Raw genomic sequence first — 21,774 nt, 5'->3', positions numbered from 1 at the left:
GAACCACATCTTCACACATTTCACTAAGACAACCATTTTGCCCACATTTGCCATCATTCACAGCCCTCTTCATACTACTCTTGCTAGACTTTAGCAAAGCATCAACACTTTCCTACAGAACTGGACCTCAGCCGATCACGACAGCCCTTTCCGCTTCACCAACAAGCTATACCGCACACTGCTTCAAATCTTGATTTGAAAGAAAGCTTACTCATACACACATCCATTGGCTTGAATCTCAGCTCAAAACTTATTACAAGCCTGACACACACCGCTTCGAATGAAAAAGAATGGCTGCAGCAGCCGAAAAAATCGAAGCATTTTTCTTTCCGCACGAAAACACATTTTTTGCTGCACCATTTAACACCTGAACTTATTCACTGCGGCATTCCGATGTTCGATCGCATTTTTCTCTACACTTTCTATCTTCGACGAGGAAGAGTAGCATTGCTCTATGTAGCACAAAAGTCCGAAGCTGAAATCACTTTCGCGCATATCCGACAATGATCACTATATTGAACAAACTTTAAGCGGAACATCACGTTGGTAACGCAAGAAAAACTAAATTTACAAATGAGAAAAAAAAATCGGATAAAATCCCCTACGAAATGACGCGACGCGCGATTGGAACCATCTAGTAGGTTCTACGATCCGATCTCAACTGGCTGCTTGCTTTGATCGCGATAGCGTTTGACGAAAAAAGATACGTGAGCGAAAGAATACACACGCACACTTTGACACGAAATGGCCTTGAAAATTGCGAGCTTTCTCGCTAACTGCTGGTGCTGGTGCGATGCCTTTTACCTAGAGATAATAATATGTAGTAGAGTCACGCAAAACGACACAGGCTGTGATTTCAATGAATGATGATGTTTTTCTTAAACATTTATTTTTTGAATGACTACAGTGATATGCTTTCATTTTATTTTAAGTTTGTCACACTTAAATTGTAATTGTTTATTAAGGACTTTAACCAGGTGGTCATTCGCCCGTTTGTCACACTATATACAGAGAAAAAAGGGAAACAAAGATTTGTATTCGCGTCAAGTTCACGTTCACTGGCGGTTTGAATTAAGTTTTTTTTCGAGGAAATGGTTTTTCAAAAGCTGATAGAATCAGTGAAATAGTTTTCTGGATATTAGTAGGTGCTTTTTTGGGGATATTTATTTCTTGGGAATGGACATCAGTTGGTGGGGTTCTTGGCTTGAGGCTGTGACTGAAACTGGCGAAGTGGATCGAGACCAGGGTACTATGGAGACCAGGGACGACATTATGGAACCATTTCGAATCGACTTTTTCATACAAGCTTGCACCCCAGGTTGGGTATAATCAAGTTCATATCGAGAGTGACTGTTGAGCTGGAATTTCTACATTTATCGGTGCCATCCTGGAATACTTCTCTTTGTAACGGGCAGATCTTCCAGGGCCCGATTGGATGGACGGTTCCAGTGATGGTAGTATTGTCCAGGAGTGGCCGGCGGCTTTTGCTGGAGCTCGAATTGCTGTTTAGCACCGTGATCCTTCAGTAGCTTGATTATCCGATCTTTATTGTTTTCGGAATTTTGTGCCTTGTTTACTTTCAGATAACTATCTCTATCTGTAGACCTACCATGATTTTATCCTGTTCGTCATCTTCCGTGTTTTCTTTAGCGATGCTGGAATAGTTGGAACCTTACCACAATAGATCTAAATACTGGTCGCATAGTTGGAACCTTGTTGGTTTCTTTTACCAAAGCTCTGATCTCAAAAAGGTCAAATTTTTGTCGATCCCAACTTTGGTGACCTGTTACTCCTCAATGAACTTGGGGCACTTCTTGCTACGGGTTGAGTGCCCTTGTCGGCAATTGATGCAGACATTTTAGTTTACACAAGGATTTTCCTTGGATATCTTGTGGTGTTGGCTGTAGTTCGAGCAGACGGTGGAGTTCGGGCAGTCACGACAACCGTGGTCGCAGATACCAGAGGCAGACTCGGCGCATGACACCCGGAACGAGTCTGAAATAGGACATAGGATGTTGACCCGTATTTTGTGACAGCAATCCAAAATTTTTACTGACTAGAGCTATGAAACAGCCAATCCCGTGCTCCAGCAGATCTACGCATGTTCAATTTGAATCGGTGACTACGCAATCTATCTCAACTTTGTGGCGCGGGTACGTAGACACGGTGCACGTTCCAAGGAAACTTGTCTCCAGCTATGTCGTTTGCCTGTTTTAGACTGGAAACCAAAGTTCTGAGTTTATTTAAGCAGATTTTCTACATTTTGGCCACGACGGAATATCATTCTCTCAGGCCTTTCAAACGTTTTAAGAATGCTTAGAGCTTGAACTCTGAGCCTGAAAATGATCACAAACGATTCGAACGAGCTGAGTGCGTAGTACTTTAAACGGGGGACTTTCTAATTTTTCGGAACGCCAGTTTAACCAGTTTTATCATTTTCAGTACCGAAAATATTGATTTTTTTGAAAGCGTTGTTTTACACAAACTAAATCCTGAAAGATTGGTTTCAATCCAAATTTTTTATTGACTAAGGCACGGATTCCTAGAAACAACTGGACTGTGATTGAAGCACGGATTCTTTGTGCCAACCCGTACTCCAGCAGACTCACGCCTATCAAATTCGACTACGCCATTTATCTCTACTTTGTAGGGTGGGTACGTAGACACGATACTTCCTCATAAGGAATCTTCAGTAATGTCATTTGCTAAATTTAGATTGAAAACCACAACTCCTAACTTATCTTTTGAAATTTAAAGCTTTATCTCTGGATCGGAAAAAGATAACAAACGGTCCGATCGAGTTCGAGGGTAAGACTTTGAACAATGAATCGGAATCTTTGTTCAAAAACCATTTCATCATCAGGTCTATTTCGAAAGAGTCCACTCATACACGGGCCGAGAGCACGACACAAAGTAGAAACGTAGAGATAAGAGATTGGGAGACAATCCTTTTGGGAAACATAAAAAATCAACGTCGAATCAGAGAGTTGATGTTGCTGTATCAACTGGCAGGCTAGTCGAAGACCATGCAAGAAATCGATGTAAACAGACCAATTCAGTTTTGAGTTAAAAATTAGCCCGTATTTATCTTAATCTGAAGCAGTACAGTGAGAGTGAAAGAACTGCAACTAACGAGTAACCATTTATTCGATCCTTTGTTTCTGACAAATTGCACTTCATGTGGAATTTTCGGGTGTCCTCTAAATGATTTGAGTACCTGTACTTTATACTTTAATTTCTTTGCTCTCTTTACCCTCTTTACTCTCTTCACTCTCTTTACTCTCTATACTCACTTTACTCTCTACTCTCTTCACTCTCATTACTCTCTTTACTATCTTCACTCTCTTTACTCTCTATACTCTCTTTACACTCTCTACTCTCTCTTCTCTCTTTACTCGCTTTACACTCTCTACTCTCTCTACTCTCTTTTCTCTCTTTACTCTCTGTACTCCCTTTACTCTTTTTACTCTCTTTACTCTCTATACTCTCTTTACTCTCTTTACACTCTTTAGTCTCTTTACACTCTATACTCTCTTTAGTCTCTTTACACTCTATACTCACTTTACTCTCTTCACTCTCATTACTCTCTTTACTATCTTCACTCTCTTCACTATCTTTACTCTCTTTACTCTCTATACTCTCTTTGCACTCACTACTCTCTCTTCTCTCTTTTCTCTCTTTACTCTCTTTACTCGCTTCACACTCTTTACTCTCTCTACTCACTTTACTTCCTTTACTCACTTTATACTCTTTGCTCTCTTTACTATCTTCACTCTCTTTACCCTCTTTACTCTTTTTAGTCTCTTTACTCTCTATACTCTCTTTAGTCTCTTTACACTTTATACTCTCTTTACACTCTTTACTCTCTTTATTCTCTTGACTTTCTTCACTCTCTTTACTCTCTTTAGTCTCTTTACTCTCTATACTCTCTTTACTCTCTTTACACTCTTTACTCTCTTTACACTCTTTAGTCTCTTTACACTTTATACTCTCTTTACACTCTTTACTCTCTTTATTCTCTTGACTCTCTTCACTCTCTTTACTCTCTTTAGTCTCTTTACTATCTATACTCTCTATACTCTCTTTACTCTCTTTACACTCTTCACTCTCTTTACACTCTTTAGTCTCTTTACACTCTATACTCACTGTACTCTCTTTACTCTCTTCACTCTCATTACTCTCTTTACTATCTTTACTCTCTTCACTATCTTTACTCTCTATACTCTCTTTGCACTCACTACTCTCTTTACTCGCTTTACACTCTTTACTCTCTCTACTCTCTTTACTTCCTTTACTCTCTTTATTCTCTTTGCTCTCTTTACTATCTTCACTCTCTTCACTATCTTTACTCTCTTTACTCTCTATACTCTCTTTGCACTCACTACTCTCTCTTCTCTCTTTTCTCTCTTTACTCTCTTTACTCGCTTCACACTCTTTACTCTCTCTACTCACTTTACTTCCTTTACTCTCTTTATTCTCTTTGCTCTCTTTACTATCTTCACTCTCTTTACCCTCTTTACTCTTTTTAGTCTCTTTACTCTCTATACTCTCTTTAGTCTCTTTACACTTTATACTCTCTTTACACTCTTTATTCTCTTGACTTTCTTCACTCTCTTTACTCTCTTTAGTCTCTTTACTCTCTATACTCTCTTTACACTCTTTAGTCTCTTTACACTTTATACTCTCTTTACACTCTTTACTCTCTTTATTCTCTTGACTCTCTTCACTCTCTTTACTCTCTTTAGTCTCTTTACTATCTATACTCTCTTTACTCTCTTTACACTCTTCACTCTCTTTACACTCTTTACTCTCTTTATTCTCTTGACTCTCTTCACTCTCTTTACTCTCTTTAGTCTCTTTACTATCTATACTCTCTATACTCTCTTTACTCTCTTTACACTCTTCACTCTCTTTACACTCTTTAGTCTCTTTACACTCTATACTCACTGTACTCTCTTTACTCTCTTCACTCTCATTACTCTCTTTACTATCTTTACTCTCTTCACTATCTTTACTCTCTATACTCTCTTTGCACTCACTACTCTCTTTACTCGCTTTACACTCTTTACTCTCTCTACTCTCTTTACTTCCTTTACTCTCTTTATTCTCTTTGCTCTCTTTACTACCTTCACTCTCTTTATCCTCTTTACTCTTTTTAGTCTCTTTACTCTCTAGACTCTCTTTACACTCTTTACTCTCTTTACACTTTTTAGTCTCTTTACACTCTATACTCTCTTTAGTCTCTTTACACTCTATGCTCTCTTTACACTCTTTAATCTCTTTATTCTCTTTACTCTTTACTTGTCGATTTTGTTGGAAAGTAGAGGCAATATTCCCCACTCTCAGCAGACTCCATCAAGCAACGTTCTTGGCTCCTATCTATCCGGCCACTAGCAACATACAAATCGAATAGCAAGCTGGCTAATCTGTACCGTGTCATTTATATACGGGTGAAGCGATTCAGTCAATCAAAAGCATGGTAGCGAAACATGACAGGCATATTTTGCACTGGAGCCCTGGATCTGACGTCTCAGGCTGGGGATGCGCAACCTTCTGTATAAAAATGCATTTACCTTACAACCCCACATCGCAGACAAATACGTAGTCCTTCGTCAAAAGTATTCAGCTTCCATTTGCACAGCAACATTGTCCGAAGCAGCGAATCCCCGAACGCAATCGAAAGACAGGAAGCGAAAGCCGTTCCACTTGACATACGCCCGTGCAAACAGTTACGGAATCAATCAGCAAACAATAAATATTCCAGCAATTAAAATTTATCACCCTTCGCCTGGATAGCAGCATCACTGTTGCGGTGCAGTGCCAGTTGCATAACTCGAAGGCGCACGAGTATAGTTTCACTGCTGGCAGGAGCTTCTGGCTGTTGCTGCTCGCTTCCACAGATGGTATGAATTACAGCTCAGCAAACATAAATCGAGATAAATGACACTATTTTTTTCTCCACGCTCGTTTACGGTCTTCTTATCTATCACTTATACGCGAAGACTGGTTGAAGCACACAACACAGCTTTTAAAAATAGCCTGTTGAGAACGAAATCGGATAAATTTCTATCTTAAATAGCTCAGTTTTTTTTATGAGAGGTTGGATCCTGGACTGTCCTGAAATAATTTTGTTCAATTTATAGGAGTTAATTTTTTTCCCCTTTAGTTTCAAGTATTATTTTTTCATCTCAAGACTTTTCTTAAAGTTGAATCAAAAATAAACTGATTAGAAGCTTGAAATATTCTTGAGGGGAAAATTTTCAGAATTCGGCTTTCAATAAACCACGCAACCATCTTCACCGTCTGGGAACCAGCGATTCAAACGGGTGCAAAAAATGGTTTCCCATTCATCAATTGTACAAGGACAGCGGGCAGTCAGGTCCGTTCTCGTGAGGCTACACACTGCAAAAAACTATTTTACCTATGAGTTTAAACAGCAGAAACATTTTTCAAAAATTTTACCCAAAAGAACGCTGCAATTTCTGTGAAGCTAATATCTTTATCAGATGCATCAGACGCACAGAAATTATTTTCAGTGTAGGTTAGTTATTGGGAATTTATTCAGTCTAGACGTGCCAATTTATCGAAGATCGCTGCAACAGCTGTCATTTTTATTTTATTTTATTCGCCCTCCAGGATTAGCTGGGGAGTGGACGCAGCATGTATAGTTGGCCTTGAACGAAGCACGTATAGCATGCAGGCAGGTAGGTGTTGGTTTGGAACTGGACAAACGAAGCAGGCGCTTGTGGTGAATTGTTCATTACATCCATATCATATTCGCAACGATGATGGGAAGACGTTTCAAATGTAGGTTACTTTGATTGTACCTCCTTCTCGAAAATGTTATATCACATTTCGAAGACCGGTTGCGATAATGGTTCAAGAAAATTAGAACACATTTCCCAATGTGAAAAATGAGCGCTTCTTCTAGAATATGCAATTCGTGTGGTTTTTGGAATAAATCAAATAGAGCATCGCTTTACCAAATGAATAAACCACGGAAGCGTGAGGAAAAGAATCAATTTCCAATTCCAATCTGGAGCGTTCGCTGAACTAAATCTGAATTTATCCGTTCTTCGGTGGCCTACTTCGATTGAAAAGGGGGGAGCTAATGGCATTCCCGAAAATTCTGAAGAAGTAGCAAAAAAACTCGTTCTGACACATCGAAGATTAATAGAGTTCAGCCTGAGGGATTCCCCCGCGGGACGCAAACAATTGGTTGATTTATTGCACTTCCGGGATGTGCCTTCACCCATCAACCGGGTGAGAGCGTTCGATATTAATTTTGTCTTGCCAATCCATATCGGTTCTCAAATCGCCCTCGAACCAATGACGCCAAAGAACAGCATTATTAAACAAATCTTACATATATGATTCGTCAAAGATTTTTCTAGCAAAGCACTGCTGAAATCGAATCCAACCATGAATGATGAGGAAGAAAATTATTGCCCCAAACCTTATATCAGCCATTATTACCCCGAAGGAGACAGCTGTTCCTGGATGTTATTCGGTTTACGACACCTTGTTCCCCATTCCGTCATCGCTCATTACTACTTGGAGCTCGGAACAATCGAAATCGGACGGGATCAGCGTCTCAATAAAGACCACCCGGGGCAGCTGTTGACTGGAAGGGGAACAAAACGCCCTACGGGCGCTTAATCGGCAAACAGAAAAATGAAATTCTTCCGATCCCATCCATAATTTATGACAGCAACAAAACACAATATCGGCACCGCATAGCCTAGCGAAAAAAAACCACCGGGAGCTGACACACCCAAATATTCGCCTATCCTCCAGCATGTTCCAGCCTGGTTCCAGCTCTCAAAAACAGGACTTATCCATCAAACTAGGGACCGGAGCGGGGAAGAGAAAAGACGTCAGCAAACGACGATGGTTTCCCCCCATCCTGGCGCCCTATTTCCGCTCGAACCCATTGTAAACATCATGGGATCCGTGTCTGGAGCCGCGTGCCATCACAAACATGCGTACGCCAAAGCTAGCGAACAGTAGGCCAGGCTCCACACAATGACTCCGCACTCCAGGCCTACTCGGACGGGAATTTCTATTTGACGTTGCGCTGTTAAGAATAGAAGAACGAGAAGAAGACAGAAACGACCGCGCCATACCAACAGATATAAAACGGAGTGACGGGCGGTTCGAGCTCTGTAAACAGGGAACCGGTCCGGAGAGCTTGCTTCCGGGATTTACCACACAGTCGAATTTGTTGCCCCATCCGAGCCAAACTTTCGCCAATAAAAGCGTGACGTGTCAGGATTATTTTTTTCCTTAAGGGAATACCAAACGGGAGAACACTGTGAGAAAAAAAAAGTCATAAACGTTGAACCGATTCCGTTGACACCGTTTCTTTCAGTGCAAATCCCCTCCGACCGGGAAGACCATTCTTCCATCATCAAACATCTTACTTCCTTATGTTTGCCATCGATTTGACCTATTTTTCCCCGGAAAATTCCTACCGCCATCCTTTGCGAACGTGCTTCTTCCTGTGCGAAAGTCTACGCCTCACAGCCTGCATAGGCTCCCATTCATGCCTTCATCCTCCCCGAGCGACATTCCACCGCGTACTGTTCGGCTCTACTTTTCGCCTACTATCGCCAAACTCGTAGTAGGCGAGAAGTGTGTATTTTGCCTAGACACCCTTCTCTCATCCCGACTGCCTGCTACTGCCGCTATTCATCTGGTTCGGTCGTAAAAAATGACTGCCAGTCAGTCAGTACAGTAGGCCCACCACAGCAAAAGTCGAAGGAGGAAGTCAGAATCCGCGTCGCCAAGGACGAACACACCACACACAACGCTACGCATACCCGGCCGCCCGTTCGTACGATGGTTGGTTTTGGATGGATCGACGAATATATAAAAAAACTTGTTTATTGTTGAATGTTGATGGACAAACAGTTGGAAATGGTTTACCCGACTCATCACTGCAGTAGGCTGGTGCGGTTGGCTCGGACTGGACGGGGACTGTGTGTGTGTGATGTACCATACGTGATTGATGAAATGCGCCGTGCAATCATCGAAGGTGGCTCTGGATGGAGAGATTCAAAGTTTTCAGTAGGCTGGCTCTCGGCTCAAGGATTCAGGCCCCGGGAATATTCAGGGACGCTTCCCGTTTCCGAGATGAGTTCGATATGGCACGGTAATGGTGATGGTGATGATGATGGCTAAAGAGAAACTGGAGAGCACAGCCTGCGCCGAGGGATGGGGCTGGCTGTTATTCATGCTGATACGTGCAATAAGGACCGACGGGTATACTTTTCTTATCAGTTTTCATTTTGAAAGATAGAAAGGGGAAAGAAGGGATAGCTTTTATGCCAGGAATTTCCCCACGGGTCGAAAAATGCTAGTGCAATTTGGGGCTGTTGTATAAAAATTAAAGATTGGAAAATAACAGGTTCAGGGGTAAAAACTGAGCAAAATAAACTTCCTGTGCGTTAATTATAAAGAACGTCGCGGTCTCCAGTTGCATGTTACACCAATTGGCTCCAAATTATAATAATCGTGTGACTGAAAACATTACAAAACTCTTAAAATAGTAAATTAAATAATTTCTCGACAAACATATGATAACGGCCTAAAAGCCAACTGTCAAAATCCACTTTGAATGGAAATTCCGGACAAACCGTTACACGCCAATCACAGATGTTGGTAGTAAATGAAAGAGAAAAATTTTCTCTTTCATAAACTGTTGTGAACTGTGTTCGACAAGTAACGGTTTGTCTGGAATTTCCATTCAAAGTGGATTTTGACAGTTGGCTTTTAGGCCGTAATCATATGTTTGTCGAGATGTGTACCCTAAAGAGTGAATAATGTGTTAGATCTGACTCTCTGCTCCGACAATATCCGAAAACTCTCATTTGTGCGTTTGTATTTTCACTTCGAATTCTATTTTTTTTCCTCAATGTAAACAATCGAGCCGGTGCCTAGCAATAAGCGTGCGTTCTTGGCTTCCACATATCTTCACCTTTAATGCACGCCAACGCCAGCAATATAAGAAACTTTATTTTTTAGACGAACTGGATTAAATATTTGCTTAACTTGACCACAATATTTTTTTCGGCAAGAAAAAAGAAAAACTGTCAAACTGTTAAAACCGGGTTGTTGCGATGTTCTCACCGACAAAACTGCTTGATCATCTGTGAGCGTAATTAGCTACTAACACACTAGGGTAACCAACCAATTTTAGACCCCTAGAGGAAATGAAATTACGATAACGTCAACAATACATGCTTACATTCGTTTACGAGCGCTCGATCGAGACACAAGTGTTTTTTTCCAGTTTGTACGTGTATAGCGACAAAGAATAGTGCTAATCCGCGTTCAAGGTTATCTTGCGCATTCTCTGTCTCTCGAGGTTTTGGACTTTTTTTCTTCTTTTTTGTGTGTGTTAACCGTTATGCCTCAGCCTTTTGTTTGCATAGTGAGGATTGAACAATAGCCAGCTATATAAGCTCGACTTACGCGTCAAATATACAGATAAGTGAAACCAACCTTTTTTGACACATTTACGGCTTATTCCCTTCTGCGCGTCGATGGTGTCGATGGCTCCCTCTCCGGACAGCCAAACGGAGGTCGAATCGACTCCCAAGGCTCTCCCCGACCGAAACAATATCCAGAGCTCTCAACCGGTCTCCCTTTGTGGTCTTCTTTCAGCCCAAAACAAAATCGCTGAGTCTATTACAGATTTCAAAAGACCTGACGGAACGATTCTCGGCTGTGACCGAAATAAGAAAGGTCCGCTTAGACAGGGTCAGGGTCGTGTTGACTAATTCGCAAAGCAGGCAAACGGTATTGCTTGCTGCACGCACTTTACGAAGGACTATTATGTGTATATTCCATCTGTAAAGGTACAGTCTGAAGGCGTCATCAACGATGAGAGTTTGACGTGTGAGGATCTGCTGCAGTATGGGATTGGCCAGATTAGAGACTGCTTACTTCAGGCAGTGAAAATACTTGAGTGCAAGCGTTTGCGGATGGTTCAAAAACGTACCCCAATAAAATTCTTATGGTGTGACCTGCGCTGGTACCACTTTGCCGAACTACATCCTCTTGCACAAGGTTCGTCAGCCTGTGCGTCTGTTTGTACCGCGGGTCATGAATTGCACAAAGTGTAAACAATTGGGGCAGACAGCCACCCATTGTAGAAATAAGGCCCGCTGGGGAAAATGCGGGGAGAATCGTCTAGATGATTCGTGCAGCAAAAAAGCCGAAAAGTGCATGTCCCGCGTACAAACTACGCGGGGATAAACTGAAACTTTCCCTGGGGGGACGATCCAAACGTTCTTTCGCAGAAATGCTAAAGAAAGCTACGCCACCTTGCTCAACAAACATCTATGCTCACTTGCCTCCTGACGAGGGCGAGGCTGATGACCCACAAGAGGGAACATCTACTAGGGTGCCTAGAAGTTATAGGAAGAGGAGGAACATTTCCTCTCCTCAAGTTCCTTGTAAAGGCCCGAAGGTGTCCCTTGACGGGGCTCCGAAAGTGACATCTATTCGAAGTGTTGCAACCAAACCGAAGCAAGTAGCTCCTGGTCTCAGAGGATTAAGCTCAGAGAAGGTATCGATTGGAAGAGCTATGCTGCCGCGATATCCGGCAACATCGAATCTACCCAAGAACTTCCTCCGGAGGAAGAGTACAGCTTTTCGGCTGGCTTGATTCTCGACAGCGAAAACGTGCTCCTAATCCGTGGTGGGACAAAGAGTGCTCAGACGTGTACGCGGCAAAGGCCGCCGCGTATAAGACCTTTCGGGATGACGGCTTACCCGCTAGCTATCGACAATATGAGACGTTGGAAACACAAATGAAGAGATTGATGAAAGCCAAGAAACGCAGCTACTGGCGCCGGTTCGTTGACGGACTAACGAGAGCAACATCGATGAGCACTCTTTGGGGCACGGCCCGGCGTTTGCTAAGCCGAAACAATACTAACGAGAGCGCGAAATATTCAAACCGCCGAGACGGTTTGTCCGGATTCCGTCCCGGCACAGAAGATCTACCGCGCCGCCATCCAAAAACCAGGAAAACCAGTCTCCGACCACAATTCGTATCGACCGATCGCAATGCTGTCCTGTATCTGGAAGTTGTTAGAGAAAATGATCCTATTCTGCCTCAACAATTAGGTCGAAGCAAATGGCTTGTATTTTGTAGGAAGCGTTAACCAGCACAACTACGGCTTCTATTAATCGGTCAAACTATCGCTCAGGTCTTCACAGTAAAATATCTAGGCGTCTGGTCCGACTTGAAAGGTACTTTGGGATGCCATATTCGGTATTCTTCGTACAATAACCGAAACATGGTGAGGTGCCTACCCAGGAGACCTAATTAGGTTTCATCAAACAACGATACTGTCGGTAATGGAATACGTATGCTTCTGCTTTCGCTCCGCTGCGAACATACATTTCATCAAACTCGAAAGAATTCAGTATCGTTGTTTGCGTATGAAGTCGACCGTATGAAGTCGACCCACATGATGTCTCGAAGTCCTGTCGGGAGTTCTCTCCTGGTGAAAAATCGATTGTGGGAGCTAGGAAGATGGCTACATTCGATGGTCACTAAGGTATCGACGAAACCTTGGTTAAAGGGGAAGGATATGGGTCGTGACTTCATTCGATACGTTGGATGCACATCTCAGGCGTATTGGGCTCGAGGATAGTGGTATCTTCGCTTGTGGCGACGGCTATCACGACATCGAGCATATTGTCTGGGCGTGCACCGAGTATAGTTCCGCCAGGTCTTGGTTAATGGATACCCTACGGGCCCGATGAAGACCAACCAACGTCCCTTTTATTTTTCTTATCATTCTCAGAAGTGCCCTCTTCCGACTGTACCATACACCCACGATGGTTTGATGCGACTCCAAGGCGACACAAAACATCTCTGTCGAATGAGCCAACAAACACGGGACCTACAGCACGAACATCACACGTGCAACCCGAAGTGTTGCCGATCCACATCTGAGCCGTACTACGAAATCGTCTGGAGAAACCTCTGCCGTCTTGAGGAGGACCTCGACACCTACCTGTCGGCTCGTTGTGGAGGCTAGCTCAACCGCCGAGGACTATAACGAGTAGATCGTGGCGAAGCGATCGGGCTGGGAGCTTATTGGTTCACGAAACGGATATCAGTACCGAGAGAAATTTCGCCACATTCTGTAGTCCTTGACTGACGGCGAATATGGACTGGAGAGTGTGCGAGAAGTATCCTCATAGCGACCACCAGACGATTCGCTACCGCATCGGCCAATGGAACTCTGCTGCAGCACGCAGAGAAGGACGGGCAGCAAGCTAAAGTGGAAGAAAACCTCTTTGTTGAGTTACTTCGGCGAATCAAGTACGTTGATGTGGCTGATCTAAAAAGAAAATCCTTAGGCTAGTGACGTTACAATGTCACGAAAACTAGGGCCATGCAGAAGCCGGCGTGCAGCTTACTGGTTAAATGAGCAGCTCAGTACGCTACACGCTGTTTGTCTTAGAGCCAGAAGGCGAACTCAAAGCGCAAGATCGGAGAGTGAGAGAGGAGCGCAAGCGTCGTTTCGAGAAGGTAGGGACTCTTTAAAACGGCAGATCAAGCTTAGCAAGCCAATTGCCATAAGCAGTTGCGCTGAGAAATAAACGGCAATCCCTGGGGGACGCGCACTGAGTCGTCATGACGAGACCAGCTGAAATATGCCCGGGTAAGCTTGAGGGTCTCTTCCCGAATCACGATTCAACTAGCTGGTCACCGACACCGTACGGCGAAGAAGAAGGAGGTATCACAGCCGAGTGGCAAGCGACTAACGACGAGCTCAAGGAAGCGTCGATGTGACTAAAATCAAAGATAACCCCCGGTCCGGATGGAATACCAGCTGAAAGCTGCGATCCTGGCATGTCCGGACATGTTCGGGAGGCTACTGCTGAAGTCTTTAGACGATGGTAATCCCCGAAATGAGGAAGGTGCAGAAACTGATGTTGCTGCCAAAGTCAGCACCAAAGTCACCGTGCTATCCAGCCTCGTATAGATCAATGCCGCAGCGTGGCATAAAAGAATAAGCCAGATCCTGAAGAGCTACTTCCAGAGTAGAGCACTGCTGTACCAGACGAACAAAGGGCAGAAGGCAATGCGAGTCGCAGCGGGCGTTCCTCAGGGCTCCATTTTCTGTCCAACTCTTTGGAATGGGATGTACGATGGGGTCTTAACACTGCGGCTGCCCAGGAAAGTGAAAATCGTGGGTTCCGTGGACGACACTAACGGCGATGAGGGAGACACTTGAAGAAATGGAGGTGTCGGTGACGGAGACAATAGATGCGATCGAGAGCTGGATGAACGGGTCAAGCTGCAAATAGCTCACCACAAGACGGATTTGTTGTTGGACAGCAACTGCAAAGCGGTTTAGCGGATACAGATCACCGTCGAAGGGCATCCCAACAAACAACGAAAGCTGAACAAGCCTTGATCAGAGAGAATAAGCTGAACAAGAACTGTTTAAGCCATTATCCAGCTAATTTTTTTGTTGGGATGTGATTGCATTGAAGCGTGCACTGAAGCAATTGGGAGTGATAATCGACGACTGATTGAGCTTTAACAACCACGTTGAGTACACCTGCGAAATGTCGGTCCATTATCTAGTATTTCGTCATCGATACTGCGATATGGGCCTCCTGCTTGGGGCGCGGCGCTGAAAACCAAGTGGAACCACGAAAAGCTGAACAGGACGCTTCGACTGCTGGTCGTACGAGTTGCGATTGCGTACCGGAGGCAGAATGCCTTATCGTCGAGATAATCCCCATCTACATCACCCTGACGCTACAATCAATGAAACGTCAGAAACGTGAGGAAGATGATGAGAATTGATTCGATGGTGAAGTGACAGCAGGAATGGGACAATACGGAGAAAGGAGAGTGGACCTACCGGCTCATCCAAACCTGTCGACGTGGGTTAATAGAAAGCACGGAGAGATGACCTTCCACCTGAAACAGCTCCTACCGAACCACGGCTGCTTAAGAAGTGTCTTCATCGGTGTGGGTACGCAACGTCAACACTGTGCCCGGAGTGTGAGAACGTCGGAATGGACATCGAGCAACGCTTTCGGGAGAGCAATCACCGCCAGGGAACTCTCCGCATGAATAAGCTAGATCCACCGACGAGGACTAGTCGAGTAGATTGCAACAGAGCACCGAGTATGAGTCGTCCAAACGCCAGCGAACCGGACGTCACGCTTCATGCGGATTCGCCAGACCGACCACTGCACCCCACCGGTTGTTTCGATAGTGACAACCAAAGAAGAATCGATGTTGGGAGAACTTTTTTCGCCAGAGAACTCTCCGTCAGCGTTAGCTAGTTTCACCGCTGGGGACTAGACCGAGTAGACAGCGACTATACACCACTAGTGGCGGGTCATCGGCGCACCAGTGACACCCTGCTTCGCCAGAATCGCCGAACTGACCTCAGCAAGCCTCAGCATTTCTCTGTCACAGTAGGTCAGGTCCATCGTCGGGGACTAGACCGAGTTGTTCGCGAACAAGTCGAGGAGCTGAATGGATCAGCAAGGAAGTAGTGCTGAATGGCCCAAGAAGAGAACTAAAGGGCTTAAAGGAGTTGCGGTGCTAAATGGCACCGGTCAAGGAGCTAAAGGGCTCAAGAAGTTGTGATACTGAAACCAAATAAGAATCGGTATCGGGAGAACTTCTTTCGTCTGGGACCTCTCCGTCAGCGTACAATCCGATTCACTGCCCGGAACTAGACTGCGTAGACCGCGACGACACACGCTCAGTCGCGCCGGGGCTCCAGCAAACCGGACGCCCTACTCTACCGGAATCGCCGAACTGACCTTAGCACCTGGCTGGTTGGTTCGCTTTCGAACTTCTCTCGCCAGGGAACTTTTCGTCGGAGTAGGCTAGATCTACTGTTGGGGACTAGACCGAGTAGTTCACGAACCAGTCGAAAGCTCAACGAGGAAGTGGAACTGAATGGCACAAGGGATCTGAAGGGCTCAGTAAATTAGACAGTGTGAAGTTTGCCGTCCAGATTGTCCTTGTAGGGGAAGAGCAATAATTCTAGACCCACAGCTAGCTTTTCTACCTTGACTACCCAAACCCGTTCCCTGAGTTGTTGGTTTTTGAACATTTTTTCCTGCTCAGAATGTTTTTGAACATTTTTGCCTTTCTCATATAAAGAAAGGCTATGCAATCACTGTAAAAATCGACTTTTTAACCGAGGCCCGGAGGGCCGAGTATCATACACCATTCGATTCAGTTCGTCGAGATCGGCAAATGTCTGTGTGTGTGTATGTGTGTGTGTATGTGTGTGTGTGTCATTTAAACTCACACAATTTTCTCAGAGATGGCTGAACCGATTTTCACAAACTTAGACGGTTCATGACGCCCTCGGGGAACCCGCCAAGTTCCTAAGCTAATATCACACCCATTCCACAACGAATTCTCTACCGATTTTTACGAACTTAATTTCAAATGAAAGATACAGTAATGCCATCGACTGCTGCTGAATTTCATTCGGTTCTGACTCTTGCTTCCGGAGTTACAGGGGTGTTAGTAAGGATACACTGGAATTTCCCATATAAATCGGTACAATCGTAATACCTCAGAGGCTAAAAACTATTGAAATGGTCACCAAATTACTTCTAATCGTAGATCTAGATCACTGATTGCCAATCAAACATTCTTTGAATATATTGTCCACTATCGACGATTCCGGAAGTCCGGAATTCCGGGCATATTCCACAATTAAAGTCACATCGGTTCATCGGTGATGACTGAACCGATTTTCTCAAACCAAGTCTCAAATGGAAGGCAAAATATGCAGTTGAGTATTGCGTAGCCACCCCTTCCCCCCCTCCCCACCTTGCCCTTACACCTCCCTCCTTCATCACTCCCCTCTTCATGGATCACCCTCACGCCCAGATTTCCTTCATCCACCCCGTATACCGAAATAAGATGAAGGATTTCTGACGCATCCTCCACACCCACTCTACTAAACCCCCATTCCCTACACGTTCAAACGCATTCCACCAACCTTTGCAAATTATAATCACATGAAGATAACATTGAACTCATGCTTATTAAGCTAATTAAATATTATTCTTTTGCCTTTCCTATATAGAAAGGTTATGCAATAGCTCCAAAAACCGACTTTCTAACCGAGGCCCGGAGGGCCGAGTCTCATATAACATTCGACTCAGTTCGCCGAGATCGCAAAATATCTGTGTGTATGTATGGGTGTATGTATGTATGTGTGTATGTGTATGTATGTATGTATGTGTGTGTATGTGCGGATTTGTTAACAAAATGTCCACATCGGTTACTCGGAGATGGCTGAACCGATTTTTACAAACTAAGATTCAAATGAAAGGTATAATATTCCCATAGGTTGCTATTGAATTTCATTTTCAACCGACATCTTGTTCCGAATTACGAGTTGAAGAGTATGGTTACAAAACAAAATTTGTTGATTTTTCCAAATCGGTTTCTCGGAATTTTCTGAACCGATTTTGACAAACTTGATTTTAAATGAAAGGTCCATCAGCTGCTGTTGAATTTTGTGTGGATCCGAGTTCTGGTTCCTGAATTACAGGGTGATACGTACGATCACGCAGCAAATCCCGATTCTAACGAATTCTGCGATGAATGTAAAAAGGTGATTTTTTTCCAAAATGTAAACACAACTGTTGAATTTGTACATCTAGGTCCCCAACAGTCATTCAAAGTCTCTTTGGCCACACTGGCCACCATCGACGGATCCGGAAGCATCCAAAGTCAGAATAACGGTTATATTGGTTTCTCGAAAATGGCTAGATTTGCTCAACTTAGTCTCAAATGAAAGGTGTTGCGTCCCCAGAAACTGATATTAAATTCCATCTCCATCCGACTTCCAGCACCGGAGTTACGGGTTGTGGAGGTCGATCACATAGAAAACTCCGATTCAAACCGATACCGCGATGAATGCAAAAAGGTGCTCTTATATATACTTACCAAGTGTAATAAGAATGAAAGACATTTCCATAAAGTTATATTGTACGAACCAGCTATTAAATCATAGTTTGGAGAAATGAGAAAGGCACAATTGCACCTCTAGGTGGATTAAAACAGGTTTTTATATATTGTCATTGTCATTTCTCAGCCCACACATTTCATAAGGCATTATATACAATATGCTCATATTGAGAAAATGGCGTCTGAAGAATTACCTCGTACTTTATATTCCCATTTATGAACAGGAGCTTGATTTAAGGACCAAACAACTCAATGCCGTGTTAAATTAACCATTTTTTCCGAATAATATACCAGATTTATAAAAAAAAGTGTTTATTTATATTTATATTTAGAACGATTTTTGCAGATAAATGTTTTGGTCCCTTTTGAAACATCGCACTGGTTTTGTGCCCTCTCCCATAATCGCTTTTCGGCGAGACGTTAGCTTATAGTGCGTGCGGGTGAGCCCTTTTGTTTACAGCAAATGATTATGTGACGTTTATTTTGATCCCTTTCTTAGTGTTGCGATGTTTTTGTTCCCTTTTCAAGTATAGTCTTTTTCATTAAGAGCCCATAAGCAATTTTTTTCCGTTTTGGTGTATATGAACCGTTAATTTTTGAGGGGAAGTGAAAGGGAACATAAGCAAAACAAGTTATTTTGTTTATGTGCCTTGCGATAATCCATTATTTCGCCAACAGCCAGGCTTCAGAATCGGCTTATTTAAGGTATTTATAAAGCTTTGTTAGTGTCCATTTGAAGTAAGTATTAACCGGAATTGTTGACGTTTTGTTTATCGGCCCATTTGAAATGTTCTCGTCGAACTGTTCGTATGTGCTAGTCCGTATGTGCACACCAGTTTCTTCCACAAGCAGGCGCCGGCTGTTAACCAGTCCGTCCCACAAGTTTCAGATACATTACATAGAGGATAGTTGGAGGCAGAAACTGAAGAGATAGTAGGGAGATTTTAGTTTGCTGAAACGAGACAAGAAAAACAAAATAATTGTGATTAGTATCGTAGTTATAAAAAATAAGTAAACGATTTCTCATCTGTTGTTTGTTTCCTTGTTCATAGCCCTCCTTCCTGTTCCCGATCTGTTTGGGCTATTGGATTTCCGTTTCCTTGGCCGTCATGTTCTCTTGCACCGAGTTGCATATATTGTAGCAAGAGAAACAAATGACAAAAAAAAATGAAAATAAATGCGAAATGCTCTCCTTTCAGACCCCGAACATAACCCTTACTTTCCCTTTGCTTATCATTTTGGTACCATCCGAGGAGCACTTGGCCTTGTACCCACTGCTCTTCTGCCATCCTCGTGGTTTTCTCCATTAATCACTGGCGTCACATGTGATATTTGAGTACGGAAAATGATTTTCTAAGCAGGCAATCAAATAAAAGAAGATTGTCAGGTAATTAGTGCACTTTCTGCACCAGGTATCATATCGCATTTGTAGATACACATATTAAGTGTATCTACTATACGATATGATGGCCGGAAGGATAGATAAGCAACCCAAGCTCCCCGCTTTTGAAGATTTTTTTTATATATTTACAAAAAATCTACCCCCCGAACAATTTTCTTACTACGCCACTGCCCAGAAGTAACACCCCTCAAATATCTTCCCGAAGCATTTTGCTCTTCCTGTCTCATCTAGTTTTAACTATTATATTAAATAATCTCGTTGAAAATGCCTAACTCTACTACCACATAAAAATTAATCTTTACAAAATTCAATCACGCCCTCTAGTTATTTCCACTTTAAGGATAGTTGTAAAAATTGTCCCCCTTAGTTTGAACTTATTTGCTACAATAATCTCCCTGCTAAAAATGTCAAACCATACTGCCACAAGAACTAAATGACCTCCTAATCTTACAAAAATGATATTACCCCCTTGTGTAGATGTATAAGATAGCTAAAAAATCTCCTTAGTGTGATTTAAAAATAAAATCAATAATCCCAGTAATCCCCTAGTTTTAAGTAATTTAAAATGTAAAAACAAAACTGGCACCTTTAAGCTAACGCAAAAGTGCCTTATCAAATAAACGAATTGAATAAAAAAAAAAGAGTCAGCCAACGCCCCCACCTTGTTTATTGTCTTATAAATTAATGACAGAAGTCGTGACTCGCGAGATGCCTCTTCACCGCAGATGCTTTCCTGTCCAAGCGGTCAAGTAATTAGTGGATGCTTTTCTCATAAACAGCAGTAGGCTATGAAATATCTGCTGATGCGGGGTCCGAATACATTTCTGCATCATGTCAAATCTCCACCCTATTTCCTCTAAGCCTACTGCGATGGTCTTCAACTACAAAGTTGATCTATAAACTACCTACCAATTAGGACTCATTAGGTCTAGTTTGATACTAGGAATGAAGCTCGCGAAGAGATATTGTCTCAGACCGGTCATTTATCCGCTGATTTGTACTTACCCTCTTTCCTTGCTAGTGAAGAAAAAAAACTTCCATGCCATGCATAATATTTGCATAGTTAATTATGCCCCCGCTACGTTGTGTCGAAACTTGGTCGAGTGGCGACTCATTAGACACTTGTTCTACCAGGCAGCGATAACCGCTGAAGAGGTTATCCGCTTGACCCCCCCCCCCCCCCCATCCTTGACCAACGAACAAAAAAGACACGAAGGTCGCAAGCAAACGGAAGAAAAAAGAATCAACGTCCCCTCTTGTATCCAAACCGAAGCAATCCCCCCCCCCCCCCCACACAATCTAATTGAAGTAATTAAAACGTAGCTGACCATGCGCCTCCTGGAAAAAAAATCCTCTCCCATCCACCAGATGCGTGGTGAACGAAACAGGAAGTGAAAGTGTTTCCTATCAACTTCGCTACCCGTAACACTGGGGGAAACGAAGAATAAGCCAAGGAAAATAAAAATAAAACTCCCTTCAAGGCCAACTTCCTGGTTCGTGCGATTTTTTCTGCTACCTTATCCTCCACCAACCCGTTGGCCTTGGCTGGGTGATTTGCCCTGTGAAACAGGGCGGAGGCTGTCACGAATATTTTCGTCGTGGCCTACTATACCTTTGGAGTTTATTTTTTTATCTCAAGCAAGCATAAATTGTCCGAGTTGAAGGATTTCCGCAGGTACATCAAACCAGGTAGGTAGCCTGTTGTTGTTCGGCAGTTGATTGATATGGGGCGATAAACAGAAACAATTCGCATTTCAAGGAAAGGTCAGTCGACCGCATATACACCTGCGCCCACTTGCTACGGCGAAACGAGAAACGGCGGGTCATTCGCCTGATTATATGCAATCGGTACCCCAACCTCACGCGCTTCGGCGTCGTTTACCGTGCGTATATGTGAATATATTTACTGTTTTCGTTCCGACCGGGTGGAATGGGTGATGTGTTGGCCTTGGTACCGATCGGGTCCCAGTAAGTGGACGGATAGAGGTTAGGGGTTTCACCGTATACGTTTCCTTAAGTGTTGAAGGGGTGTAGCGCATGTACGTACGTACCGGATAGCTCGCAGGGTTATGCAGGGATCGAGTGTTGGCGTGATTGGAAGTAGTATCCCTGGCTGGCTGGCGCTGTATGTTTACAATTACGGGCACGACCGGAAATGATTTCAAGGAGCTAACTACGTGCGTGAGCGTTGCGAACAAAGCAGTGGTGCGATTCATTCGGCGATAAATGGTGCTGGAACGTAGTAGGATTAAAAAAAAACGAGGGCACCAGTATTTTTAGCAACGAAAAAAATCCCACTGAGCCACTTTTTTCGTGTAATCCTTCAAGATCGCTACTGGATCAAGCCAGCACTAAGAACACCGCCCCA

The 21,774-nt window shown here is 43.4% G+C and overlaps 1 protein-coding gene across 1 annotated transcript; it reads right to left on the bottom strand.

Annotated features, from left to right (window-relative positions):
- Window positions 1-1,858: 1,858 nt before the first annotated feature.
- On the bottom strand, window positions 1,859-15,486 carry LOC131676225 (axoneme-associated protein mst101(2)-like). Its single transcript, XM_058955346.1, has 5 exons — window positions 15,405-15,486; window positions 4,383-5,300; window positions 4,100-4,325; window positions 3,441-4,060; window positions 1,859-1,995 (listed from the first exon to the last, which is right to left on the bottom strand). Exons 1-5 carry the CDS (start codon window positions 15,484-15,486, stop codon window positions 1,859-1,861), a joined length of 1,983 nt encoding a protein of 660 aa, XP_058811329.1.
- Between the last annotated feature and the right edge of the window lie 6,288 nt (window positions 15,487-21,774).

The sequence above is a fragment of the Topomyia yanbarensis genome, chromosome 1 (genome assembly GCF_030247195.1).
Source record: "Topomyia yanbarensis strain Yona2022 chromosome 1, ASM3024719v1, whole genome shotgun sequence".
NCBI lineage: Eukaryota > Metazoa > Arthropoda > Insecta > Diptera > Culicidae > Topomyia > Topomyia yanbarensis.
The sequence above is the reverse complement of the archived record's forward strand: the minus strand, read 5'-3'. Positions and strand labels throughout refer to the sequence as shown.